The sequence below is a fragment of the Atractosteus spatula genome, chromosome 9, assembly GCF_055471065.1.
Source record: "Atractosteus spatula isolate fAtrSpa1 chromosome 9, fAtrSpa1.hap1, whole genome shotgun sequence".
In the NCBI taxonomy this organism is placed as follows: Eukaryota; Metazoa; Chordata; class Actinopteri; order Semionotiformes; family Lepisosteidae; genus Atractosteus; species Atractosteus spatula.
The window spans coordinates 48,935,983-48,963,932 of NC_142714.1; the positions used below are offsets into that span (position 1 = coordinate 48,935,983).

The 27,950-nt window shown below is 46.8% G+C and overlaps 1 protein-coding gene across 2 annotated transcripts; it reads left to right on the forward strand.

Annotated features, from left to right (window-relative positions):
- The first annotated feature begins 1,845 nt into the window (after window positions 1-1,845).
- On the forward strand, window positions 1,846-27,283 carry klf5l (Kruppel like factor 5 like). Of its 2 annotated transcripts, none has more exons than XM_088925338.1 (4): window positions 1,846-2,181; window positions 14,984-15,797; window positions 16,263-16,322; window positions 23,758-27,283. In XM_088925338.1, the coding sequence occupies exons 1-4, from the start codon at window positions 2,011-2,013 to the stop codon at window positions 23,934-23,936; spliced, it is 1,224 nt and encodes a 407-aa protein (XP_088781464.1). In that variant the 5' UTR covers window positions 1,846-2,010; the 3' UTR covers window positions 23,937-27,283. The 2 variants fall into 2 exon arrangements, with proteins under 2 accessions (XP_088781464.1, XP_088781465.1); XM_088925339.1 differs by having other exon boundaries at window positions 1,878-1,941.
- Window positions 27,284-27,950: the final 667 nt, after the last annotated feature.

Consider the following 27,950-nt stretch of genomic DNA (forward strand, 5'->3'; position numbering starts at 1 on the left):
GACAGCCCAGCTGGAAGAGCCTGAATATTTTTGCAAAGCACTGTAGATAGAAGATAGATAGATAGCTGTATGAGGGTAGGTGTGCATTAAAAAAACAGGTAGAGAGACAGAGGCTCTGTTGCCTTAATTTATCCCCCTCTATGAATTGGCTACATCACTCTGTTCTCCTCCCCACTGAGAGCTGATGTGTGGTGAGTGTTCTGGCGCACTATGGCTGCCGTCACATCATCCAGGTGGATGCTGCACATTGGTGGTGGTGGAGGAGAGTCCCCATTACCTGTAAAGCGCTTTGAGTGGAGTGTCCAGAAAAGCACTATATAATTGTAAGCAATTATTATAATAATTATTATTAATTTCCTGTTGTGCTTATGGGTATAACCAGCCAAGGGAAGAGAAAAAAGATTAATATTATCTTGTCGTGAGAAAACGTGATCCGGAAGACGTGCTGACTGAGAAAGTCAGCAGGGTGAGGGAGCAGAAAGAGTGGAGGAAGGAGGAAAGCATGTGTTGGAAAAACTCAACAACGCCGACTCGGCTCAGCTTGGTTCATGACACAAAGAGCCGTGTTCTCAAGAATGGGACGTCACGCTGAGGGCGTGAGGAATTTCTGCGCGTAACTGCGCGAGTAATGGCTAACGCAGGTCCTGCTCATCAGAGAAGGGCAGGAGTGGCTGCTCGTGTGAATTCGGGAGAGGGCGGCCCAGATGTGGCAGTGCAGCTGTGCAAGAGGGAACTGCATACCACAGGCCAGGGAGATGTCCTTTTAAAAAAGGTCGAAAAGATTGATCTGTGGTCCCCAATCCGAACCTTACAAAGCAGTTTTGGGGGGGGGGGGAGTTAGTTAGAGCGCAGCTTCAGCATCAGGCGGAGTGTTGGAAAACGGGAGTGGGAAACGGCCTTGTCCTCAGAGGTGGTGAGCTGGTGAGCTGGAGAGCATGGAAGGAACTCGCAGAGGAAGTTCCGGAATGAAGGAGCTCACCTGTGCCTGCGACAGTATGAGGTCACCCACAGCTCTTGCCCCAGCGCTGTACGGTGCTGTAACACCACTGTGCCCAGGCCGCCGTGCCCTGTAGTTCTGACCCCTGCCCCGTTTACCCCAGCAAGGCACAGCGGGGGCAAGACAGATTCGTGCGTGTGTGTGGAGACTGCAGGGCCCTACGGGAGAGCCAGGCCGTTAGTGGTGTCAGCTTTTTTAAAGCTACCTTTTAGCTGGGACAGTGGATAAATGGCTTTCTCTAGATAGAAGAACAGATCGTCTGCGTTTACAATTACAGAAGCCATGTGATTCGAGAGAGATCTGTCTTCCCCCTTTTTTCATTTTCCCTTGGTATGACAAGGCCACAGAACACAAAACCAGCTACTGCCACCAGCACAGGTACTGCTTCTATTAATATTCCTGATACGCAAGCTGCTGCCGTGACTGATGATGATGAAGATGAAGAAAGGCTCAAGTAAGTGATGTCGATACAGATTATCTTGGTTTTCATTCCCGACCAAACTTCAGGTTGTATTCAATTGAAACTAGGAGAGGCACGAGTGGAATCTTGTGCAAGAATTGTAGAACTGAATCTTGAATTTTTAGCCATCTTCAGCAGCTGGAAGATGCTAAGAAAGAGCTTGACCTTTTCTAAACAAACAGGGAAAAAAAAGGGCTGTCTGTCCGACGGAGCGCTCGCCGCTGCCTCACGTCGCTTCCGCTCTCTACCTTCTTCAAGGTGCGAGAGCCGCCTCCCCGCAGGTGATTGGCGGAGAACGAGCCGGGCGCTCTGATTGGGCCCCGTTCCTGTCAGTCAGGCGCCTCGGCGCGAGGCGGCCCGTACTTCAGCGCAGGTAAGGGCGTCTCACTGACAGAGGGAGGGTTTTGGAGTCACGGCGCACCTGGATTTGACAAAGGATTGAAAGAGGCAATAGAGGAGTAACGAAGGACTCGTTAGCGTGCGTGTATGTTTTGCTTTCAATTGTTGTAAAAAAAAAAAGAGTAAAGTTGTTGCTCATTTCTCCCGGAGAGCTATGGCTAGTTTAGGACTGGCTATTAACGTGCCGAACACGGAGGAAAACGCCGTCTTTACCCAGCTGAAGCCCGTGAGGATGTCGGGGGGGGACGGCAGTGAGGAGCCACCCGTGTTTGAGGAAGTCAAACCGGCGGCGAGGATCGCGGCGAGCCCCCTGGAGCTCGCGCAGGTACGGCCGGGGGCTGCCCTCGCACGAGCTCTCCGGGGCGGCGGGAGGTGGGGCGCGAGATGTGGTGGGGTGGGGTGGGGGGGGGTCACGCATCTCCCTTCGGCAGCCGTCACGTGCAAGAAGCCTAACCCCGAGACAAGTGATTAACTTTTAAATTTCTGCCGAGCTTTGTACAGATATGGTTGTGTTGCGGATGATCTGCTGGGTACAGCTGTTTAGATATTAAAGATCTGGAGCAGACATAATGGGGACTCTTAAAAGGTGCGGATATGGGTATTGATACGGAGAGCTGTTTTTTTTTATTTGTAGCCATAAAAGTACATTATTTTCCGTTCTATAATATCCAGTTACGAATCCAAACCAAGTGGAACTAAGATTCTTTATTAAAGAGAAATCTTGAGTCGTAACCCTTGACGTGTATTCTTTAATATAAAGCGTTGCGTAAAAGTGACTTGTTAAAACACGCTGTTTATGTGCACTTAGCACAGCTCCGTTTGGCTGTACCAACTGTGCTGGCTCTTCGGATCATGTTACTAGTCTCCCTCGGCTGAAGCCTTCATTCCAGGGCAGGCTTGTAGTTCCACAACTGGAGAAGTCTTCAGGGCACTTAATCCTCCGCTGTCAAAGACACGTCAGGCTTCACCGTCCCGAAAGTCTTTTCTGGGACAACGGAGAGACCGGCACTGTCGTTTTGTCCCCAGATTCGCCTCATTTTAACGACAACAAAACGTGTCATCCGCCTTTAAAGAAACGGGAGGATATTCCTTAAATTCAGGAGATAACAGAGGAAAGTCTCCCATTGTAACCGTACTCGTGTCCAGCTTAATAATGGTATCATAGTATGTATATAAACACATTGATCTTTTTTTTTTGTCCTGTTTGGTAAAATGCGTTTAAATAAACAGAATTTGGGCTCGATCAGGGACGAGGCTATTTCCCGTTAATCCCGCTCAACGCCTGACCTTTTCCAGAGTTTTTTTTTATTATTAAAAGGCGTTTCGTGATCGCTGTGCGTTGCCCCTGTCGGGAGCGGACTTGTCGCAGTAGCAGCCCGGGGAGAGGCTCTTTAAAAGCGCGGGTCGGCAAGGCTGGTGCCCTTGCAGGTGCAGAGGTGTTTGCACACAAATAGAGGGGTTGGAATCGCTAAGGTGTTGGAATGCAAACGGGTTTTTAACTTTCCGTTAGTGCCGTTTTATTGGAAGGGTTCACTTAACGTCCAGTTAACCAAAGGGCCCTTTTCCCTAGTATTTATATATTTTTTTCTGCGGTACCGTCGGTTAATGTTTAACAAAAAATGTCGTTAAAAGCGTCCCACGCCCGTCAATTGTCTTGGCGTTTCTCAGTATCAGGTCTTATCAAGGTAGCCTCTTTAAGTGTCTTGAGATTGCGTGGAGGGGGGTATTGAAATTCGCAAACGACAAATTACAGCCCCCAAGCCGCTCTATCGAATTAATGGATTCTGTAGAGGTACGGCATGCGGAATATTAAAGAGAGTGTTGCCTTACAAATACTGAGCACAGACTTTTCTGTAAACCTCGGAACTCGCAGCCGCATGCTCGTATGAGCCCGAGTGTGCCATGTTTTACCGCTGGAAAACTGTCTCCGAAGGAATCCTGGAGAAACGCGTTATAATAATTTAATAATAATGATGCGTTTTCCTCATCATTACAAGGGAAGACAACCTGACTTTAGAACAGCTCTTATAATTATAACCTTAATTTGGTGCATACGTTGGTACCCTTATAACCGCGTTTGTGTGACTATCTGTGACGATTAGATAGTGATTTATCATCTAGTCTTAGCCAAAAGGACATCTGGATGCAAAACTGCTGAACGTTAAGCACCCACTTTCCATTAGGAAGAATTACTCCGAGAAGTTACTTACATTCCACTGTAACGCAGGCATTGGTTGGATTTGTATGTGTTCGTTTGCGAGCTAGGCGGTCTAGGAGTGCGATGTTATTTTTATCTACTCGATAGCAGTGGGGCTTGACCCACCGGTCCTTGTCGTGCTGTGCAGGCAGGCGAGATCCATCCTCACCCCTCTGCCCTCGCTGGCCCCGTCCACCCCTGCAGAGAGGAGGAGATCCACTCGGACCCCGGCTGGGGAAGGTTCCCCTGCGCCCGGGCTCGCCTCCTTTGGCGCCGAGTGAGCCCGATACCGGACTTACCGCCCGAGGTACAGGCGGGTTCGGCTCTCATCTTCTGGACAGCCTCTGCGCCGGCCCCGCACACGGCTGGAGCATGCCCTACTCTAGACATCCTAGGCTGTGCGGGTCGTGGGATCTTTGCTGGGGGAAAACAAGATGCCAGAACTCGCCTCCGCTCGGTCAAGTCGCTAAGTTGAAACAATACACGCGCTTTCTTCTCTTCGGTTATGGAAATAGTGCGGTCACGACGAGAAACGCACCAGCTGATTCGCTTATCAAGCAGTGGGAATTCTTTATTTAAACAAATAAGAGAGAAAAAGAAAGCGGAGTCGCACTGAAACGCGCAGTATTTGGCAGAGGCCGGTCAGAATTAAGGGCTTGTAACGACGCTGCGCGGATCCTCTTCAGGGTAGTACTGCGATGCGCCCAGAACCTTAATTGGTCTACCAGCCCCGTTCAAGACGGGAGCTGATCTTGAGTGAAAAGCACGTTCTTAATGGGCCAGAGAAGTGTCAGTCAGTCTGTACAATCCTGGTGCAGTCGCTTTAAAACATACAGCTCCCCGGGATATACATTTCAGGAATTATAACATACCTCAGTTATGTACGTACTTCAATAAACTACAATCGTCAGCGTATAGATTCAAGTCACAGCAAAGTCTTCCCGGTGGTTTGAATTCCTGTCGAGGAACAATCCGTTCCTGTCCACGCACGTGTTAGCCGGTCCAGTCTCGATCGCTTCAGTCCTCAATCTCTACAGGGGCGCAAAGGACGGTGGCTGGGAACTTTTAAAGTTGTTTTTTTCTATTATTTAAGGCTTCATTGTTTGCAGCAAACGTTCACTGAATGTGTGTTGTGAATCGTACTTGAACTTGCGGAATGTAAGCAGCTTGAAATAAACTTCCTTTGCTTAAATTTTATTCAAAAAAAATGTACACTTTGTTTAATGATGTAATGTCTCCTTTTAAGTGAGCTTTGAGCTAAACCTTAAGAAAATCAATTTCCTCAGCAACAAATGTCTAAGAAGTAAGTTTAGGTCATTTTGGTTTCAATTAGTATTGTTATATTTTTTTAGTTCAAGGCATTATTTTTTTTGTTAAAATTCGATTGCGTATCAGCTTAATATTAATGTCACACATACCATAAAGTTCCTTTTTTGTTTCCACATTAATTGAAACATACTTCACAGTTATTTATGTAAGTAATGCAGACTTTTGTAATTACAAATTACAAAAATATTTCAAATTTCTTTAATTCAAGGATCGTTTTATGCAACGCAAGTGAACGTGCATTGAATATGTGTTTGGGTTTGTTTCAACTGAAGCTGAAAGGCTTAGCATTTATTTTGTAATCAGTTTTGAATTGTCTTTAATTTATAGCAGTATATTTTGGCAAATAAATATTTAATTTAGTCAATCATCTTACTCAGCATTTGATAGTGATATTCAAGTATACAGAGCAAATATTGACTAGTATTTAACTAAATAATACCCATGTGTTTTTATAGGGCACACCTTGTGTGAAAGCATCTGTTTTCCAAATTTTCCTTCTGATCCTGATTGCTTTCACTGTCTGTCCTCTCTTTACCTCCTGTCTACTCCCGGGCTGTTGACCTTCCGCTTTTAAACAGGCCTGGATTACACTTCTTTTGAAAGTCAACCTTGACCACTCAAAACTACAGAACTGTCGTCCCATCTCCCTTCCTTCCCCATTTTCTCTCTGATAGCTGAGTGAGGCAGACACCAGCTTCTAGTGGGTGGTGCCTCCACCTCGCACTTTTCAGAGCGTGCTGTTTGACCCTCGGAGACGTCTGTCTGTTACTGATTCTCATCGCTCAGCAGCTACTTCCTCATCTATGTCTTAAATCTTCTTGATCTTTCTGCCAACTTGCCCCATGCGTATCGCTTTGTTCTTCTGTCAACAGTTTCTGAAATGGGCTCCGCTTTCAATTTGTTCTTTGCATATTACACGTATGCAGTCTTTAGGCATGACTCACTCTCTCTCCTCACTGGTGTTCCCCTTGGTTCTGTCCTGGGTCCCTTCCTGGTCTCTGTCTGTACCTTCCACCTGGGTCCTCTCATCCCTTCCCTTGGTTTCTTCTATCATGTCTGGGCTTAAGGGGCTAAGATCTTCTTCTTTTCCCACTTCTGATGCCCATTTACCACCCCTGCTTCTTCCTCTTGCTCCCACTTGTTTCACAGCTGTCTCCTTCTGGATGCTCTCCCACAAGCGTAAGCTCAGCCTTTTCTAACCTCAACTGCTTCCTTTTTCCCCTCTTTCCGGACCTCTCCATTTCCTTTCCCTTTGGTCTCCACCACCTTTTCCGCCTCTGCCAAGGATCTTAGTGTCACCTTGTTCCATAAACATGTCTTTCTGGCACACTTCAGTCGCTTCTTCCTGAGCAACATTTGCAGAATCTACTGTTCTACACACCTTCTATCCCAGGTCTGGTACTCTCCCACTGTAACTCCCACTGGATCAGCCCACAGCCCTACCTGTTCTCAGTCTCTTATTGCTTCCTACATCCTCTTCCAACTGACCCTGTACTCCCTCTGTGTTCCAGGGCCTGTCTGTGCTTACCTTACAGCAATCACAAGAGCTCTCTGACCACCTTTCAGTGCCTATCAGTACAGCTCTCCAGTACAGTCTTCAAACCTCTCGCAGTGTTTTGCATTGTTTTTAATGCTCACATGGGTAATGCTATCTGAAACTTGCACTTACTGAATGTAAACATTGAACACGTACCAGCAGGGTGTTCATGTTACTGCTTTGTAGCCGCGCTGTCTGTTTATGCTTAATATTGTTGTAGTTCTTAACATTTCACTTCTAACATTGTTGTGCTAGCCTAATTGCCATTTTGTTTTTATTGTATTGGACTTCTGTTATCGTAGCTATTGTACATCCACTTAATGTAAACTTTGTGTTTACCAAATACAAAGGTTATCCTGGATAGTAATGGTTGTTCTATTTAGGTGGACCTGGACAAGGATGTTTCCTAATCAAATCTTAAAATAATTTTAAAACCTGATACTGTTTTAGCAGAGAGGGTATAGATCTTTTTTTGTATGTGTTTAAGATCATTCTGATTTTGTTTTTCATTTACTACATGAACATTAACACATTTTTCAAACCTAAACTCTGCCCTCTGCGTCTTTCGGAAGAAAAGGTTAACATTTGCCTGAAGAAATAATCTTTTCTTTCAGAGGGGAGATTTTGTGCAGTATGCAGTTAGACCTGCTTGTACAGACTGGAGAAGGAATCTTATAGAAACTGGATTTCTGATCCTGTATGGGTTTTTTTTTCTGGGTGGTGGGGGAGATCTGTAGTGAAATCGTTAGGGACGCACCAAGGGACTAGTTTTCTGTGTTGCTTCTGGCTTTTCTGTGGAATCGCATCATTGCCAGGGACAGGAAGTGCTGTCATCTTGTGTTATGCAAGAAGCTTGAAAAGAAGCTATGGAATTATTTCCTGGGAATGTTTCAGAGGTTTGCAGAATGGTCCTCGTTACCCAGCTGTTGTTTTTTGGTACTGGCAAAGTTGTGGTTGATCAGCTGCATGCACATACGAGTTGGTCATAAAATATCACAATGACGTGCTGTTTCACCCAGGGCTTTGTCAGTACTGTCCAGCTTCCACCTGTACACTACATGCACTGCACATCTGCCACTGGCTACGTCCTGACGGGACGGGGGACCGAGTGGATGAATCCATACTTGTTATCATGGGTGTTTATTTCTTTTTTTAGGATGTTTGAGTTTTAGGCAAGCTTAGAGGAGCTTCTATCTGCCGCTTTTATAGGCCCGCGGCAGAATGTGTGATGTCAGCAGTTTTCTAAAAAACCACCAAAATGTGGCATTTTGGCTTCGGTTCCAAAAAGCCCTGCGAAATCCTGTGGGATGATTAAGTGCATATTTTTCCATTTCCCTGGGCTGCCGGCGTGGAGCGCCTGTGTTGTGCGGGCCTGAAGAGCTGGCGGTTGCTTTTGAAGTGGTTGTGTGACAGAGCAATGTTTTAGCAACGTGGAGATTAATCATGCTGTCAGAAGTTTTTTTTTCTTATCTTTTTTTTGGGGGGGGGTTAAGTAGAGGGTTTGTACAGAGTATTTGAATATACTGTATATGGGGAAAAAAAAGAATCCGAGCCATTTAGTGAGTCACGGTGTGTTTGGCTTCCTCTGGCTGCACTGCATGCTGGGTGGAGGTTTTATCTCCGTCATCATGATGACTGTGTTCCTGAACAGTACCCTTGACAGAAGAGGAAGTCCTACAGCGTCTGTCTTGTTCATCTGGATGTGAGGTTTGTGATATGAGAACACTATCACCATGTGTGATTAACTAGACTTTCGAGTCACTCCACAGGTAGGAGACTGTTCCAGACACCAACAGCCCTCTGTGTAAAGTGCAGACTTCTCCTCCTCTTCATTCTGAAAGATGGGTCTGGTTAACAGGGTGGCAATACCAAGGCCTAGAAGGAAGATAGATGTAAATATTTGCACTGTTTGTATTCTCCTCGAGGTGCTCAAGTGAGTTTACAAAACACAGCTCTGAGTACGTCTCCAGTGCTATGTACCTTGCACATAATCAGAAAAAAAGGGATTTCCCTGCTTTCAGCAGAGGTAAAGGTTTGTTTCTGTCATGGTGCCGGGCTGCTCTCCCAACTACCCAGGGGTCTTGGAATTTGGCAGTTGTCTTGTCCTACTTACCCTTTCTTAACAGAGGGAGTGTTTAGTATTGGCAAGAACAAGAATCTAATTCATTCTTGGATGGCAGCTGTCTTGCTGTTCCATCCAGGTATCAGGCACCTGTTGTTCTTGCATCTATTGGAAATTTCCAGCCAATTAGCCCAGGCTCTCCCGTCATCCTGGGGCAACCATACACCCAGCCTCCCTATAATTGTGGGGTTCCATCTGGTTGTATTTCAGTTCCTGGCTACCACCCCAAAACCTGAAAACGCAGACCTGCTTCATGTCTGGAGGTGTTTCCTTTACATTGAAAAAATCCTACTCCAGTTTGGAGAACTGCCCCCCGTGTTAAGATGAGGGGGCACCAAGCCATTCATCCTGCCCAGAACTGTGCTTGTTCTCTACTCTGCTGAAATAAATCTCGGCATGGTGTGCAATTAGACCCAAAACAAAATAGCTTTGCTGCATTTACATTTCAAAGAATATGCAGGTTTGATGTCTTAAAAAGTCGTTGTGCTTTGTGAGGACTACAACACCTGTTTCTTGGGAGTTACCATCTGTGTGAGGGCCTTTCCCTTAAATTTCCTCCATTTTCTGACATCCAAACAGAGGACTTTGCAGGGACAGCAATAAAATCTCCATCGTAGAATGTCTCTGGTGAAGATGTGCTGAAAGCTTGACACATGATTTTGAGAAGCAACTACAGTCTGACACACTGGTACACAAGAGGGAGTCTTCACCAGGCCTTAACTCTCCCTGGCTTTCACTGTGTTACCTAAACTGTGTATGTGTGGTTCCCATCTATTATCCTCATGGGAGCAGCTCTGATCATCACAGCAGTATAGCTGGGGGAGCCCTTATCTCCAAACAAGAAGCTATTTGCTGTGTTTGATTAAAAGGGCTCTAAATATAGGCTACAATCTTGCTGAGCTAATCCAAGAGTTTTCTGCTTGTAACAGCAAGCAGAGAAAGGATATTTACTTACTGCACAGGTTTGCAATCCATATATAGCTATCCACAGGTCATTGTCTGGCAATCCAGGCTTTTCAGGTGATCTGGCTGACTGTCTTTAAGAGAAGCCCGTACAGGTTTGGCAAGACGGGAACCTTGTGAGTTATTCAGGATAAAATTGCAGGGATAGCTGCGTCTTAAGATGGGGGAGTTTCCAGGAAGGTTCATGTCCAGACTCTTACTCATAATATTCATTTAGTTATGCACTTTGGACATTGATAGCGCTGTATCTGTACAGTGTTCCTTTTAATTGATTTTTCACTGTAAATGCATTGTTTAGCTTGGCAACCCTTCCTAAAAACAAAATCTCAGTCTCGGTGTTGACTATACAGATAGTGCTGGAATGAACACGGTTTGTTGCAGGTGGACGCCTTTCCACTTTCCCACATCGGCCTTTCTGAAAGGCTCTCATAATGTGGGAGCTTTTTGGCAGAGAGGGATAGCTGTTAGTGCCGAGTTTCCCCAGCTCCAAGGTTTACAGCTCGCTGGCAGATATCCTTCACTGAAGATTCGTGTCTTAATATTGCTTTTGTTGGATAATTGGCCTCTGTTCCTCTGGCTTTTAGTGCTTAAAGCCAAAACACATGAACTGATGCTTATCTCCTTTCTCAGAAGTCGTAAACACCAGAGTGGTTTCAAAGGTTTTTATTTTCACTGTCCCGGGATGTTATTTGGTTATGGCTACAATTACAGACAAACAGGGTGACAGTCACGCTTGGGGAGATGAATTTCACCTTATTAATGCGAGAGGGGAAGGAATTGGAGAAATTCAGAGCAATAAAAAATGAAGATGTAGATGTGTGCCCAAATATTTAAATGTCAAGATCAGTTGTAAAAGGTGATTTGTTTTTTTGGAGTTGGGGTGATAACCTCAATACCCTGACCAAATTCCACTCTGGGGTTGTTTGATCTGGCCTGCCTGAAGTTCCCCCTTAATTCAACGTGCTGTTCGGTCCACTCTTCATTGTTGGATCACATGGGTCCCCTCCTACATATTTAAAGTGCTTTGGCATCCTTTCAGGTGGAAAGCACTATAAAAATGCAAGCGGTTTTTCGATCATTACCTATATTGCTACCTGTAATCTTTATTATCCCTTGTCCAGTGCCTTACTAATTATTTTCTTATTTCATCATTCTTATCTTGTTGTAAGTAATTGAAGAGTGGTAGTGCTCCTCATTAGCAGCCCTAGATTCTGCCTTCACCCAGAGCAGTGTTTGTTTTTATTGTATGATTTTCACTCTGTAGGTTATCTTTTGTTGTGTTGCATGACAGGGAGGCTGTAAATGTGTAGAACTCATTAACCCAGGGAAACTGCAGGCAAGGTTTGGGTGTGGAGCCTGAGGGGCTTCAGGCCCGCACACAACAGGCCATCCAAGACGGAGGGGCAGGAGACAGGAGAGCAGGCATGAGATCCTGCAGCGGTTCCCAGCCCTGGTCCTGGAGGAACACCATGTGCTCTGTCTGAGCTCTGAATCACAGGCCAGTGGAATTCAGTTTAGTCTTAAGTCTGCATCAGTTTGATGAGCTTGCTCAGGTGTGGTTGCCTGAGATGAAATCAACTGGGCCCCTGCAGAAGGAAAAAGCTCTCATTCTGGGAGGTTCTGATAGTGCCATTCCCACCCGTGTCTGTCTATCACAAATTACCCGTCAGAAATAACCGTGAGCTGAGGAGAGCCCGAGTGAAGCTGTGGAAGACAAAGTTGATGGAAACTGTCCTCCTGGGGTCAGGTATTTTTGATACTCTGGACTGTCTGAAGACAACAAAAGTCCCAGTGAGGTGAAGCAGCACTGTGACACTGTCACAAGCAGGCATGTTGAATAAAAGTCTACACAAGCAAGCAGATCAGGTAATGGGGAACTACAGTCCCAATTTCTCAGACCGGTTATAATTGTTTTTGTTACTGAAATTTTAACAAACTCAGCATGAAATCTCGAACTTTGTGAAGGTACGGTATGGTCACCATGTTGTCGCAAACCGTTGGGTCTCGCCACGGGCAAGAGCAAGAGTTCGCAAGAATCGATGTAAAACCGTAACTACTAGTTACTACAGTAACTAGTGAGCCCTTCCTGCTCACTAGTTACTGTAGTGACTAATGTAACGCGATGTACAAGCAAATAAGTACAACAGACATTTCACTGCAGAAATGTTCCAGCGTGATCCGCATGCAGAGTTAATATTTAAGTTGTATTTGTCAGCATTGGATTAAAAGAGAGATACACAAGCCTGCTTGTGACAGTGTCACAGTGCTGCTTCACCTCACTGGAACTTTTGTTGCCTCATTCTGAAGTGCAGAATATGGTGCTGCACAGACCTGGAAATGTCTTCCTAAAGTAGACGTTTTACACATTACTGTGTACATTTGAATTTCTCTGTGGTTTGAAATGCGATCATCAATGCCGACTCTTTCTAACCCAGAAATATAAAAACAGCGCCGCAGTTCCCCTTTAAGTTTCCAGTTAGCGCTGGATATTTAGTGCTCTGCTAGAATGAAAACCAGCAGACATAATTCCTCCAGGACCAGAGTTGGGAGTCACTGTAATATTAGATCATACCTGAGATCACCCTACATTATTGGCTGCGGGGTATCCTACATTGGATCTCACCTGTTTGCAGCAGTAGTGATGTCATTGCACACAAGAGTGTTCTTAATGAAATGCCACTTGATGTGAGTTTGCTAAAAATATGCAAGAAGATCTCTGGGTCATGGTCTTGTGTGTGTTTTGCTTTATAACCTCCAAGGTAAGGTGAAAGTGCTAATCGCTTAATTGTGAAGTACAGTTTGCCACACCCTGCGAACACATGTTTTCTTGACCTGAAGTGGAATACCCAGAAAAGCTCAGATAGATCAATTGATGTGCTGTTGTCTTGACTCAGCGTTTTTAGAGATTTTACAAATGCAGCTGGTTCTGTGATCAGCAGAAATGAGGTAGCTTTGTTTTTTTGTCTGTGTAATGAAAGGTTACAGCTGGTATCCAAACCGCATGGCTTCACAACAGCCCCTGGCCAGGCAGTGAATGAGTCTTACTGCATGAACTGCCCTTGGCTATGAAGCTCAAATGCCATGGAGAGCTTTTTTTCTGTGTTTGAGCTGGTTTGTAGTGACTGGTGAGGTGGCGCCTTGCAATATGAAAAACAAAACAGGAGTGTCTGCATCTCACTCGTGCCATTGTTTCTGATGGAAGGCGGCCCCATTTCGTTGGAGCACGTTCACTCTGACTGGATTTCACTGGACTGAAAGCAGTTTCTGCCTGTGATGCAAATGCAACAACAAAAGTCAAAGAGTGTCACAGAGTCATTAAAAGCAGAACCCGCTCGATGATGCAAAATATAATATGCCATTTACTGATTTTTGTTTTTTGTGGTCACTGCATGCATTATGTAGATTTGTAGGTATCTGCCACTCCCTTGCTCACAATGTGCTAGCTGAAGTTGCACATGAAGACAGCTGTCCATGGTCCTGTCCCAGGCCCAGTGAGGCCCTGGACTTCATACGTGTTTTCAGGCTGGTTTGTAGTGACCGCTGAGGTGGAGCCTTGCAATTTGAAACGCAAAAGATGTGTCTGCATCCCACTCACACCATTGTTTCTGATGGAAGGTGCCACCTTTCCTTTGGAGCAGTCACTGCATTATTCACCTTAACACCTAGAAAGGTTCTGCAGCACACCTGCTCTAAAGTTAAAGTGACTACGTCTTTATTGACATTAAAAACATGGATGTTTTTGGCATAATTTTGCGGGCGTTGGCCATTGTGTTTCACTTACACTAGAGATTACCACAGGGATTGTAATGCTTGCGTGCATCAGTTTGAATGGGTGCCAGGGCTGTTCAGGCCAGAACTTTGGTCATGTTTGTAGCCTGAGCAGCCCAGGGCTCACTGGATGCTCTGTGTGGGCGTGCATGACTCCCTGTTATAGATGGCGTGCTTTGGAACTGCTTTTTTGTGGCACAGCTGTCAGGGCAAACTTGCCTGCAGCTCTTTCTCTCATTTTCATAGTTGTTTTTATTTGGGAGTGAAGCCAGGTGGGAGAATGCCTGTTCTGTGATGCAGTCCACCCAAGATCATGTGCTGCATTTACATCCACATGCGCATGAAGTATGAGGCACACAAAGCATTGAGAGATTTCGGGGAGACTGTAAGAGTTTCTCTTGTCACCTGGCCTATGTGTAAAGGGGTAGAGAAAAGCAGCTTGGTGGTCAAAATCAGTCCCTTTCGATCTTCTGTAACTGGTCTGGAAGAAATTGGGTCTCCTTTCAGTGACCACTTCCTAGTTGGAGCAGAAAAGCAGGTAACCCAGTGCCCAGTGTCATTTTTCACTTTCCATTCTGGTCCAAAGAGAAAGCGTTCTGAAGAGCTGGCCTGGGGCGCTGTGGTTGCCCTGGAGAACCCTGGGAATGGAGATTGAGGCGCAGCAGGGGCTGGTTCTACCAGACCAGCTTCCCCTTGCCTCTCCTCTCTGGCTCTCGGCACCCGTGGGGCACCCAGCTGAGGCAAAGGCATTTCTGTGGGGGTCTTGTCTTTTCCCTGAATGGCCACTCACACACGCGCTTCTTCCTGCTCCTTCTGCACACAGACTGCCAAGCGCGGTGAACCGCCACAACTGTTGGTCAAGGACGTGGTGCACTCGGTGCAGATTAGAGCCCTACCCCCGAAGGACTTCCCTGCTGCTGCTTCCAGGAGTCTCCCGTTTTTAATGGGAATTATCCGCCAGGGGAACAGCATTCAGATCTCGTTGTTCTGCATTGCCATTGCAGTGAGATTGAATGAAATCCAACCCTAAAACACGTGCAAACCTGAAATCCTTCCACAGACGTGGTCCTTCATTTGGCAGTAAATTCTGCTGCTCTGCACGGTTATCAACACAGTATCAGAGAATCCTGCGTATCTGGGGAGGTGGGGAGGCAAGAAAATCGTGCCTAAAGAAATCCGTTTTTTTATTGCGCCTCTCTTCTTCTCACTAGGCGCGGTCGGAGCTGGATAAATACCTGCCCCCCAGCGCCCCACCCCAGGTCCCCTCCGTGATGGACAAGAAGTACCGGCGGGAGAGTGCCTCGGTGGTGGACGAGTACTTCTCCACGGAGAAGCCGGCTCCCTACAGCGTCAACATCAACGTCATCCTGCCGAACACCACACACCTGCGCACAGGCCTGTACCGCCCCACCAAGCCCATAAAGACGGAACCCGGGGTCGACCCTCCGACCTCCATGCAGACCCTCCCCGACTTCACCTCGGTGTTCAGCGTCCCACAGACTGTCAATAACCTCTTCATCAAGCAGGACATGTCTGCTGATGACCTCCACATTGGGCCCCAGCAGCCTCAGGTTTACCAGCTGCCTGTGGGCAGCAATGACATCACAATGCCCCTGTCCGGCAGCCAGTCAGGGAGCGGCAGCGGCACGACCATGCACACGCTCAACAGCGTCACCATGACAACCGGAGTCGGTGGCACCATCAAGTCCTTCCAGCATCCCCTGAGGACCCAGGGTGGCTTTGTCATGCCTGACCAGTTCTACCAGGCCCAGCCTCTGAGCCTTCCCCCCTCGCCCCCGAATTCACAGCCTGGGAGCCCTGAAAACCAGGCAGAGCTCATCAACACCATCTCCCCGCCTCCCCCCTACCAACCCAGGCTCAAGATGATGCCGGGCCACTCCCAGATGCACTCCCAGGTAGTGCTGGTGCCCCAGCACGGGCAAGGGATCTTGAACGGCCCGCGGTACAACCGCCGCAACAACCCCGAGCTGGAGAAGAGGAGGATCCACCACTGTGACTTCCCAGGTAGGCAGGAGAGGAAGGGGAGGAGGGGGCCGAGCAAAGTCGGGATAGAGGAGGTGGTTGGGGAGTAGTGAGGGAAAAGAGGTGCCTGATATTCCTTTTGCTTTTCCCATGTCATGATGAAACTCACTTGATTTCTTTCACCCTACTGAAATATCTCCACACTGTTCAGCACTTTGATTATCCTGATTATCATCAGCAGTATTGTGTATTAAGACATCCCGGTGGAGAATCTGCACTCAATGTACGGTATCAGGATTGACCCACCTCAAGGCAGTCTGGGAACTGTAGTGCAGAGGGTCCCGCTGGGACTTCACTGACTGAGGGGTGCCCTGTCGCTTTGTGCTGAGCCTGTCCCAGCCAGCGCTGACGTAATCGGCCAGATCACAAGGTTGCTGTTGTCAGTGATCCGAGTGAAGGACTCTTTTTTTTTTCCTTTTAATTCTTTGCTTTCTTTTTGTCTCGCAGGGTGCACCAAAGTTTACACCAAGAGTTCTCACTTGAAAGCACATCAAAGGACACACACCGGTAAGAAAGAGAGAGCTGTGCTGCAACTATAACTTGTCACGCAGGGTTGCCACCAATATCATGTTGCTGCACGGAGAACAAAGATGAAAAGCAAGGGGGGGGGAGGGGGGATCCTGACTGTCCTCGTGTTGCTCCAGTGGGAGTGGGTAGGTGCGTGAGAGAGTGAGGTGGACGTCCTTGCAAAATAAAATGCTCTTTAAGGACCAGAGCAGGAGTGAGAAGAGAAACAGTAGTTTTTGGGGGAAAATGTGCGTGGGAGGGGGGAGGGGCTGCTGTAGCTCCTGTGGTTGTTTTTCTGACACGCCTGCATGTCCGCACAAGTCCATAAGCCTGCCAGGCAGAGTCCTGCAGATGCAAAGAGGCTCAGGACCTGGACCTGGAAAAACCTGCTCTTCCTGACATTCCTTCAGCAGGCCTGTGCCGGGGGGAGGAGAGGGAGGGAGAATGTGTCATATGAGCATAAGCCTATTCAGTCCATCTAGGTCGTTGGGTTGCCTGTAGCTAATTGATCCCAGGATCTCATCCAGGCGATTCTTGAATTAAGCCAGGGCGTTGGCTTTAACAACATGGCTGGGCAGCTTTTCCCCAGATTCCCACAACCCTTTGTCTATCCGAGAGACTCTTGTTATTGTTAAGTGCACTTCCATTTAGTTTCCATTTGTGTGCTCTGGTTTATGTTTCACTTTTCATTCTGAAGAACCCTACGGGTTGATTCTGTCAAAGTCTCAGGACTTTTGAGTATTTGAATTGGGGTCGCTTCATAGTCTTTTCTGTTCAGGACTAAAAAGGATTCTCTTCTTTTAGCCTGTTACTGTAGATCATTACTTCTCTGCAGCATTTAGGTAATCCTCTTATATTGGTATCATCTGTGAAACTAAATAGTTTGTTCTTCTATACCTGAATCTGGATCACCACTATAAATGAAGAAGAGCAGTGGTCCTAATATAGACCATGTGGTACTCCTCTAATTACATCGCTCCAGTCTGAGGCTTCACCCTATATCTGTACCTTCTTTTCTGTGTATTAACCAGTTCCTATCTAAGTGCATGCATTACCCTGAAAGCCTCCTACCTGTTATCTTAGAATTAATCTTTTATGAAGACCTTTCAAAAGCCTTCTATAAATACACCATATCATGTTCTCTGTTTGTATCCATGACCACTGTTGCTTGTTCAAGGAACTCCGATTGATTGACTTATGGGATACGTTGTTTTTTTTAACTTCTATAAGATATTTTATGCAAATATCTTTGGCTTGTTTCCTCTCTGCTCTTTCCATATCTGTCCTGTCTGATTCTTCTTTCAAACTGGGTCTCATTCCTTAATACTTACTGCTACTTTCCCGAAGTTGTAAAGGTTTTGTTTGGGACTCTGTAGCGGTTCAGTTTCAAAATGAACTTCAAAGCATACTCGTATTACAATCGCGGTTTCCTGTGATGTGTCCAGATCTTCCTGGGCTCTCTGATCAGCTGTCTCCTTGAAAGCTTGGACTGAAGCTGTGATTTAAAGGAAGGAACAGAATTTCTTGTTAGTCTTACAAAATCGCACCACCCTCAGAAAGCACGTTCTAATTTCTTTACTGCTCTTGTCATTTAAGTGCCACCCCACTGTCCCTTCCCCTTTCAGCCCGTTTGCTTGTGACAGTGTTTAGTGACATCACCCTGAATTTTTTTTTTGCCTGGCAAGCATAACGGTGTGTTGTGGTTTCTGATGATATAACATCCCTCTGGGCCTTAAGATTCACGGAAGGTTTTTAACTCTTTCAAGCACATTGATGTATCCAAATAAGCAATTCTTGTTTGTGGTCACGTGTTCCAGGCATGGAATGTTTTCTGGTTATCACATGCTTGTCGTTAAAAGAGTTGTTTGGCATCCAAGATGTGTAGTGTGCTCGGCTCTTCTGGGTGTAAGAGTCATTGTGTGGGCTCCCCGAGCATGGTGCTGTCAGCGCTGCCTTGTTTTTGTAAACGACTTTCAGGGCGCCGTCTCCTGAGCAACTGCATTGCAGGCGGCTTACTGGGCATTCTTCCGAGCCACGCAGCGTGAGTGCCCCGGTCGGAGCGCTCCTGGAGCGAGAGAGAGAGGTCATCCAGCCCTGCTTCTCCCAGGGCAGGCCAGGGAGGGGATGAGATGGGAAGAGGAGAGACACGCAGAAGGCTGAGCTAAGAATGGGAAGAGAGAGAAGAGGCTTTGAAAGACAGGGGGGGTAAACTGTGGATAAGTGTGGCATTTTGACCTTGGAACTCGAGTCAGCAGTGGGCCCGGTGTAAGGGGGCTAATGTGACGGATCTATGAGGCTGTGAAACAATGTTTTTTTTTCCGCAGTCCAAACCTTCAACAAGATGGGGTGAACGAGGTTGTTTTACCACGGGGGTGGGGGGAATTTCATCTCCATAAACTTTACCCTGTGATCACACCCTGCAGGTATATGAGGAATGCGATATTTCATAGCTCTTTTGAAGCACAGGAATGTCAAGTGTCCCCTCCCAGCGTATTTATAGAGCAGCAGTGAGAACTTGCAGCCCAGCACGCTGATTTACCACTAGATAATGAGGCTCAGGAAAGCCTGAGGCAGTCCTTGAAGATGAAAACAACAGAATGTCAAAAACATTTTGCTGCTTTGCTGTTTATTTTTACACATGCACACGCCCCAGTATAAAGGAATGTTTTGGCTTTGTCTACGAGCTGGTCTTTGAAAGCTCACGCCCAGAACGAGGGGTGCTACACTTGAAAACAATTAGAGGCGTTTTAAAGAGGTGCTTTGCTTAACTGAGCAACAACATGTCCTTATTCCAGAAGGGCCCTAAATTGCAAGCAGGTGTTTTAAAACTATTGTTAAAGCAGAGGCAGCTGGCTAATGGGATATAGAAAGGTGGGCTAATTGTTTCTCTAATTTTGGAAGGTAGGGTAGCAAAGTCCCTATACTGTAAACACTGTAAAACTAAAATTAAAACTGTTTTAGTAAGCTAAAACATTCCTTACTCTAGATATTAAAGAAGGAACATCTCGGATCGCATGAGTAAGAGCTGAGTTGTGGCTCAGCTTGATCTCCCAAGTTTGTTTTGCTCATTTTGTTTCTCTCAAACCTTTTGGCAACATTCTGTATGTGCGTGTGTGTACACAACTGATCTATGTATCTGACTGCAATGCTTTGCACTCCCTTTGCAAACAGAAATGTCCAATGAAAGCATGAGAAACATAAAAGATGTTGGAGCACTATAGTTGATGAGCTTTCTGAAAGCAAACAGGCCTACTGTATTGTGTGCACATGCTCAGTAAAGCTGGAGTTAAGTAGCAATAAAGGTACATTAATGGCCTTTTCAGAGTTTTACAAAGGGCTGGGCCACACAAATCACTCACTCGCTGTCAGCTATAAAATATTAATATCCCTTCAAGAATGGTAAGTGCTCCATAAACTTCCTCTGTCTGCTGCTCGCAAGAGAAGCTAGTCCTGTTTAACATTTACATTTTTTTTAAAAAGTATATCTTTATGAATAGTTGCACAACATTTCACCTTACTAAATACCTGTAAATCAGTGCAGTGCTGTTGGTAGTCTGGCAGTAAGCAGCCACAGAGACTGCCGATAAGAGCTCTTTGCAGGTTGCAACTCAGTGAGGCATCAGGTAATGAAATTGTCACCCTGGAGAGGCTGGTGGGGGCATTTGATCCTGTGTCAACTCCTTAGGGGAGTTCAAAACAAGTTTGTTTTTTCTGCCTTTGAGTGCTACCTTATCTGCAGGCTGTTTGCTGTGAGTCTGATAAGCTCCAGCAGGTGAGGCAATACCACTGACCCTTCCAACGCCAGCTCTAAATCAAACACACCTGCCCGGGCCCCCTTCCCCAAACACGGGAGAGTGGGGGGCTGAAAAAGGTGAACCCTACCTTATTCCTCCTCCTGTCTGACACAGAGCAGCTGCAGAGGGCTTTCCCAGATGAAACCTGGGTCTTCGCCTGAGTTTTGATTAGCCGTGAACACTGTACTTGTGCTTTGCGTGCCCGTGAGTGGAGGAGCGCCGTGTGAGATTTTGCTGTGATGCCCCGGGGCATTCCTTCAGATGTGGCCCCCGGGATCTGTTTTTATACAGCTGTGGCAAGATGCTCTCCTCGTGTTGTGCTCATAGGGAGGGTTTTCTGAAGTTAAAACTTAAGGTAGCCTTTAATAACTGTAAGGCACAGAAATCGGAGGTGCTCTGTTGTTTTCGTGGTGCTACTTTGGCATGGTGGCAAAACAAGCCAGGGAGCCAGGGGGTCTGGGACTGATGTGTGGCAGGGAGAGTGGTGCTATACGGGGCATGAAGGCAGTAAGGTCCTCAACAGACTGCCCAGGAGCTGGTCGGGGGCTCTTTTTTGTAGTTGGCAGTAATCTGATGCTGTTGCTGCCCAGTCAAACCTGAAATTCCAGTTGCCTGTTCCTCGGGGAGAGCCATGGAGAAAGCCTGCAGGACAGGCTGGGATTCGCCCCACAGTCTCCCTCCCCCACGGCAGGAAATCTTGTAGGAAATCTGAGCCTGTCCCCCCCACCCGAGCAGTGTCCCACAGACTTCCTCGACTTTCCTGGGATGGCTGTACGCATCTCCATGTCTTTTATTTTTTGAAACATTGCATTGCACATGGAGGGGGGGATTCATTTCAGGCCTGCAGGAGGGGTACTATCTCTACAGGCCTTCACCACTTCAGCTCTGTTCTGTAGCGGTGAAGTATTGGCTTATCTGCACCAATTGAACCACTTCTCCCAGGTCTTCGGGTGCTGTTGCTTTGAAGACCTGTAGGATTGATTAGCTGGGTTTGAGACCTGTAGATGCACCACGATAGGACACCCCAGATTTGCAATATTGCGTGTTGGTGGGAAGTATAAAATGTATCATTTTATTACAGGCTTTAAACCTCACAGTACTTTCTCTGGCTGTTGTGCACGATACTTCAATCCATATATATATATTTTTTTTTTAATATGCACCTCCGGAGAGAGGTTAGTTGGCTCGAGGGAAAAACAGCTCCCCCTGTGACTTCCTGGGTCATTGCGATGCCAGTGAGGGATACTGCTCGGCTGCTCCACTCGGCCCTGAGCCTCCTGAAGCCGGCTGTCGGATCTGAAGCGCGTGGCAGGACAAGTGGTGCAGGGGGCAGGCAGGTCGGAGGAGCTGGTCTGCCCTCCCTCTCTCTCTGCACCGTGTGGGGGACAGGGGTCCTCGCTGTGAGCTGGGGTGTCAAGACGCAGGTGCAGCTTAGGTAGAAGAAAGTCGGTGATTCTAAACAAAAGAACGAGGCCATCTGTTGAAGAGGGGATTCTAGAGATGGCACACAGGACTACGGTGCAATCGGGTTTCTCTGTGTCTGTTTTCTCATCTCTCTGTTCTCCTTACACTGCCTGGCAGTGGATTTCCACATGGCGTGGTGCCCTGGTATTCCAGTAAGGGCTGAGTCAGTCTTGAAGACGGGTAGGCAGCGCTGGCGCGTCGCACACGTGTCGGTCAAGGTGTGGAATCCCAGGTTTCGCCTTCTTCCATCTCCGTGTCTCCGTTCCTATTTTTATTCCCTGGGAAACACGGAACCCTCTGGCTTCGCTGAGCCCTCACACTGGGCCCTTAACCACAGAGCTGAGCCGGGGGCGTATTTGTGTCCCATAGCGCTGTTCGTTAGCACTTCATCTGCAGTTGATAATGTGCCTTTGCACACTTCCCTGTCAGGACTGCTGTTAGTATTAGCACAGCACGTGTTCCCACAGCCCATGGGTGTATGAAGCGTGTTAAGTGGGGATTTTAAGGTGACAAATAAGGTACTGTGACCGAAAGCCCAGGATCAGCATGTGGGCCTGGAGGTGGGGCAGGCTGGTCTTGATTGCTGAGCCTCTTCCCAATCCCTGTCAGTGGGCCGGTACCCAGGCAGGCCAGGGCTCTCGGGGAGAGCAGAGGCTGTGAGCCCTGAGCTCTAGACTCGGTGTGCTTGTGTGTGGTCTGGCACCTGTGGTATGAGGGACAGGCAGCTACCTGTGCTGGGCCCACTCCTTGGCTCAATAATAGCCTCTGTAGACTCTTGAGCTTTCTGCTTGGAAAATTAGAATCCTGGCTGAGAAGCAAAACGTAGCTGTGTCTATTCCTTTATCCCTTTCTCCTGACTCTGTTTTTCTCTGCTGTCTTTCTGTGGTCTCTCTCTGATGCCGGTATTGGCTGCTCCACTGCAGTTCAGAATTTGCTCAGTGAACATTCTGCCTGTGTGCTGTCAGCTCGTTTCCCCCAAGCAGTGTGACTTGCACTAATTACAGATTATTGTGCATTGTTTTAATCGTTCCAGTGACTTCTTTTGTTTACACAAGAAAATTTGCTAAATTGCCCTCTCAGCCGCAAGCATGTACCTGTTTAATTTCTACGTGATTTGGCAAACAGCAGAGCCCGATACTGCACTTCTCTCGCTCCTCCGTTTACCAGCGTTAATCAGCGTTAGAAGTGAACTTTGTGTAGCTGGACTGATACTGCAGTAGATCAAACAGCCTGGAGTGGGTGTTGACCATAATTCATAATGTGACTGTAAAGAACAGGAAATGGCTTTAACGATAAAAATAAAGGAATAAGAACTGGATTAAAAGCCACATTCTATTGTGCTCTGGCGTTCATAGAATCCAATTTGCCTATGTACCTATGCAAAACCTTTTTTTTTTCCCCCCCCAATTAGACTCTTGGCTTCCAGCGTCTTTCTCTGCTCTTTCTCTACCCAGGAACGATAAGAAAATGTCCATTCTCACCTTCTTTAAATCACAATTAAAAACTCCTTCAAAAATCGTTTTTTCTCCTTTATGTGGTAGCAGGTTTCTGTAGCTCAGGGCTTTCATTCCCTAGTGCTAGGTAAGGAGCTGTGGAAATCCCTGTCTGCTGAGCTGCCCAGGCTGCAGAAGCTACAGAAATGTGACCCAGCGTCTCCATCAGACAGGGAAACAGCAGCACTCTCCTGTTCCTTTTCCTAAGGGGGCTGCAGTTTATTGACACACCTACCTGTTTGTATACAAAGACTTTCAAATATTAACGACAAGGCTCAGAATCCAAGTTAGTTTTAGGCAAAGTGTTGAAATGAAAGGAGACCCTGATTTTCCCCTCTTGGGTAGTATATAAGAGTTAACGTTTATCCAAATTCAAAGTACGTTTTTTTCCAGTCCTCTCTTTCGTGCAGCTGGTTTTCAAACACCGCCTTGGAGAAGTCTTCCAGGTTTTCCCACTCGAGCTCTGGGACACTTTCCTCTGCGTCGTCTCCTGGGCCAGGCTGTTGTCCTGCGTGACCCGTGTGTCTCCGCCTGCGTGTGGCCTGGCGCTGGTCCGTTTGGGCCCAGGCTTCACCTGCTGGGTGTCGCGGTGCGTGCGTGAAGGAGGCTCGTTCGATCCCGAGCGCGCACGCCCCTGTTTGACCCCCCCATCTTTCTCTCTCTCTCTGTCTGTCTGTGTTCCAGGGGAGAAGCCGTACCACTGTAGCTGGGAGGGCTGCGACTGGCGGTTCGCGCGCTCGGACGAGCTGACGCGGCACTACCGCAAGCACACGGGCGCCAAGCCCTTCAAGTGCCTGTCCTGCGGCCGCTGCTTCTCGCGTTCCGACCACCTGGCCCTGCACATGAAGCGCCACCAGAACTAGGGGGCGCCACACACCCCCCCCCCACCCCCGTCTGACTGACTGACTCTTCCTCTGCAGCCCTTTTCTCCTGCTTTCAAAGTTGTTGTTTTTTTTCCCTTTTTTTTATAAATATATATAATAAGATCAAAATCTTCTGTACATACAGATTTACAACGTGCTGCCAAGAAACATAAACGTAAGAAAGTGTGGCTCTTCCAGATGGCATTTGCATGCTTATATATCAGTAATATACTTATATATATCAGTAAATGCATATAATTGTGTGTGTGTGTGTATGTGTGCGTGCACATTTGTAAAGATGCGAGTTTGCAACGAATGTATCTCACTGTACTTGACTGCAGATTTTTTATAGTTAACAGGAAGGTTTAAGGCAATGACCATTTAATGATAATTTTAACAATTATTTATTCCCACCTTCACGTCTGTGCCCTGTCTCTCTTCCGCACTAAAGCACTCAAACCGCACGAGCGCCTCGGCCAGGTCCCGAGCTCTCGGAGATCTCCTCCTCTCCTCTCGCACCCCTGCAGTCCCCACCCTTCTCTAAAATGGTCGGGTCTTTTTGTTCTTCCAGTGCAACAGACAAAATGGCCCCAGCCCCCCCCCCCCGCCCCCCATTCTGGAACCTGTATTGTGAGAAAAGCACACTGCGTGGCGCGAACAGAGCCCAGTCGGTCAGGTTTTTCAGGTCTCATCTACACCTGAAGAAAAGATGTTAATGGTCTGGATTGGTTCAGTTAAGCTCAGCGCTAGCTCTGTCTGGTATGCAAGACCTATGGTGGAATACAGATTTGAAGGCCATGTGATCCCTGAGGGCTTCACTTTACCACTGTTGTTCAAAAATTCCAAAGCTCTCGATGTGGAGGGAGAGAGGAGGGAAGTCTTGTCCACCCGTCTTTTGTTTATTTAAAAAAACATGGGAGCAAATTTAGCATCCGTAGCGGAGAGCTTGGAGAGTGAGGTCCAGGTTATGGAGGGAGTTGTCTCCCACAAGGCACAAGGGCACTTGACCTGGCTCCCCATTCGCGCTTGGGGATGTGGGGGGTGACTCCCCCCCTGACCCGTGGAAGTGGCTTGGCTCTGGAACACCAGTGGGGACTGAAGGTCTGCTCTGGTGGAGAGTGAGGGGGGGGGTTGCCCATGCCCAGAAGGTATATCTCAGTCAATGTGGGGGTGGAAACGAACCAGGGGGACTCGGTGTAATAGGGGAGCCACTGAGCCAATGGCGCTCAAGCACTCTGTGGAATAATGTGCCCTGCAGGGGCCTGAGCTCAGCCTACTGTACATCTCTCCGGCAACATGGACTCACCCAGGGATGGAAAACTGACGATGTAGTTAGTGTCCTGCTCAAATGGTTTTGTCTTAAATACCTACAGGGCAAGTGGTTAATTTCAGATTGAGAAATATACTCATCTGTCTCGGATAGATGCCACGAAAATAGTTCATTTGGAATGGGAAAAGTTTCTCCGCCCTCATTGTCCCAAAGCGTGGTGTTGAACCCAGCGCAGGTTGAGCAATGTTTAGTTTGGGTGAGGACAAGGCTCTGCAGATTCATAGCACTTACTGGATTAACAGGCTGTAAACAGCACATCCCCAGGGACAGTTAAGATAGGGGAGCAGACAGTAATGAAGTCTTTGCTGCTGGACAAATTGCCTGTTTTTCTTTCTCACAGATAAGTTTGTTGACTTTCCATGCTGTGTTGTCCACTGAGAGACAGCTGCGCTCTGTTGAAGGTTTACTCTGGGCAGCAATAGTGTAGGAGTGGAGAGTTCAGGTGACACTGAGCTGCATAGCAGCTGGTGGCCATTGCTCCCTTATTTAGGTCAGTGACTGATCTAAATTGAGTAATTGTTTAATTGAATGAGTTTAATTGATGAATGTGACTTAATTTGTCCAACTGAGCTGTGCCACCTTAGGGCTTCAGCCACAGAGGTTTTTAAATTGCCGTCTGTTGCCTGCAGGACTGTGGTTCTCTGGGACCTGAGATCATCTATGGTCTATTGGTCTTACTGGGGCTTGCTGTGTTGTCCGAGAGGGGCGCTGGCATTCATGAGGTCTGTCTCTCTCTGCCTCTGGAGCTGTAGCTTGAGGGCAGATAATATGGGCATGTCACTGGCTGTCTGCTCAGAGGATCTAATGTTTGTCAGGGTAACAGATGTGCCCATGTGTTCATTCTAGTGCATGCTAACATAATGCACCCAGACTGCAAATAGGATCCTAAATGCTACATTTTTTAAAAAAAAGACTAATGCACATCTCATTTCTCTACTGTTTGGTAACAGCACTAACCCCTAGAACCAGAGTACTGAGTCAGTATTGCGACAACCATGACAAACAAAGGTAGTTGTGTCCCTGAGTCTGCAAATACAGCAAACTGACATTTCTGCTCTAAGTGCCAAAGCAATTCCTTAACCTGCTTGCAGGCTACCAGAGCATGAGGCAGGTGTTTAAAGCAGGTCACCGATCGCTTCGCTGGAGGAAGGTTTGCTTTACAGTATTGTTGTTGCTCAGTGGATCGGAGTACAAGTCCAGTGCAGCATGACTGTGCACTCCTGCTGGCTAGGGAGTATGACTGGGAGTCGAGCACGAAGCTCGGCCAGCTCCTTGCAGAGTGCCTTTGCTCTGCAGCTCGGGTGGTGCTGACTAAGCCTCAGAAAAGTGTACAAAAAACACTTCTTTTTTTTTTACATGATTTTAGAACGTTCTTCATCAGGGTTCCCAAAACCGTTAAAACGGCGATTCTTTGCAGAACTCTTCTCTGTGGCTTGGCTACTCTGTTTCACAATGGGTGTAAATAATAAAATGTGTTAAGGAATGCCCTTTTAAAAGGGCAGCACTGCACTTGTGGGGATACTGGCTCTGTCAAAGCTTTTTGCAGCTGTGGGGCAGCGCAGTAATATTCCATTGTAAAGTTCTCAAAATCTCCTGGAGGAGCTCCTGTTTCTCCCAGTGAGAAGTCTTCCCCGGGGATTCTAATTAGCTGAGGAATATTTTTTTAAAGACTTCATCAAGATCTGATCTTTAAACACAGGAGCTATCAAAAGTCTCTGTAAATATTGTAGTTTTAGATGAAGAAGAGAGATGTAAATATTTTTTTCCCATTTGATGAACTAATGTCAATATTGAACAAAAAAGGGGGATTTTCTTTGTTAGTTTTTTGAAGGGTGGCAGATTATTTTTTAAACGTTTCTTAAATTGATACACGGTATTATGTATTTTTGATAAATGAAAAACAAATCAAGTTCTGTAAAAATAATTATATGGTGAACAACTTTTGTATTTCTTTTTGAGACTGCAAAATAAAAACTTGTATAGGAAAAGCACAATAATAAAGTGTTTATAGACTTCATTATTTGGCTGGTTTGTTTTGTCAATGGAGATTAAATGGAAATGTTAGAAATTGGTTTTGAGCGTCATTAACAAGCGATTAGTAAGTTGGGACATACAGACTGACACATTGAGGGACCACAGTGCTTGCTTAAACTGTGCAATTAGCGATGTCGATTTCATTTGCTTATTATCATCATGATACTGTTTTATCATAATTTTGGTCTGCCTCTATCGTCTGCTAAAACAGTGTACAGACACGCACACAAGCCCACATATGCACGTTCACATCTGTTGTGAAACCTCTGACATACCTTGGGCTGTAAAATAAGCTCATTTGCTCATAAAGCAAATTATACCTGAAACTCTCAGGGCAGAGTTATAAAAATCTGTTTCCCTTTGTCCTTCAGGCGAACTGGAATTGGATTTCAAGGCAGCAACCTTGGACAGGACAACTATTCATAAAGACACTGCAGGGGAATTCCTTGCTGAATTCTAGTGGATTCAAATGCCACATTTAAAAAAAAACCTGAATTCCCATTAGGCCTCCAATGGCTTTATGTCGTGCCTGTAGGATAGAATGGAAAGGATCTGCTTGTCCCAGAGTGCCGAGTTTTCCCCTGAAGCAGTGATCAAATGCACGAGCTGCTATAAAGTTATCTGCGTGAGGCTAGCCCTCAGCCCCCATG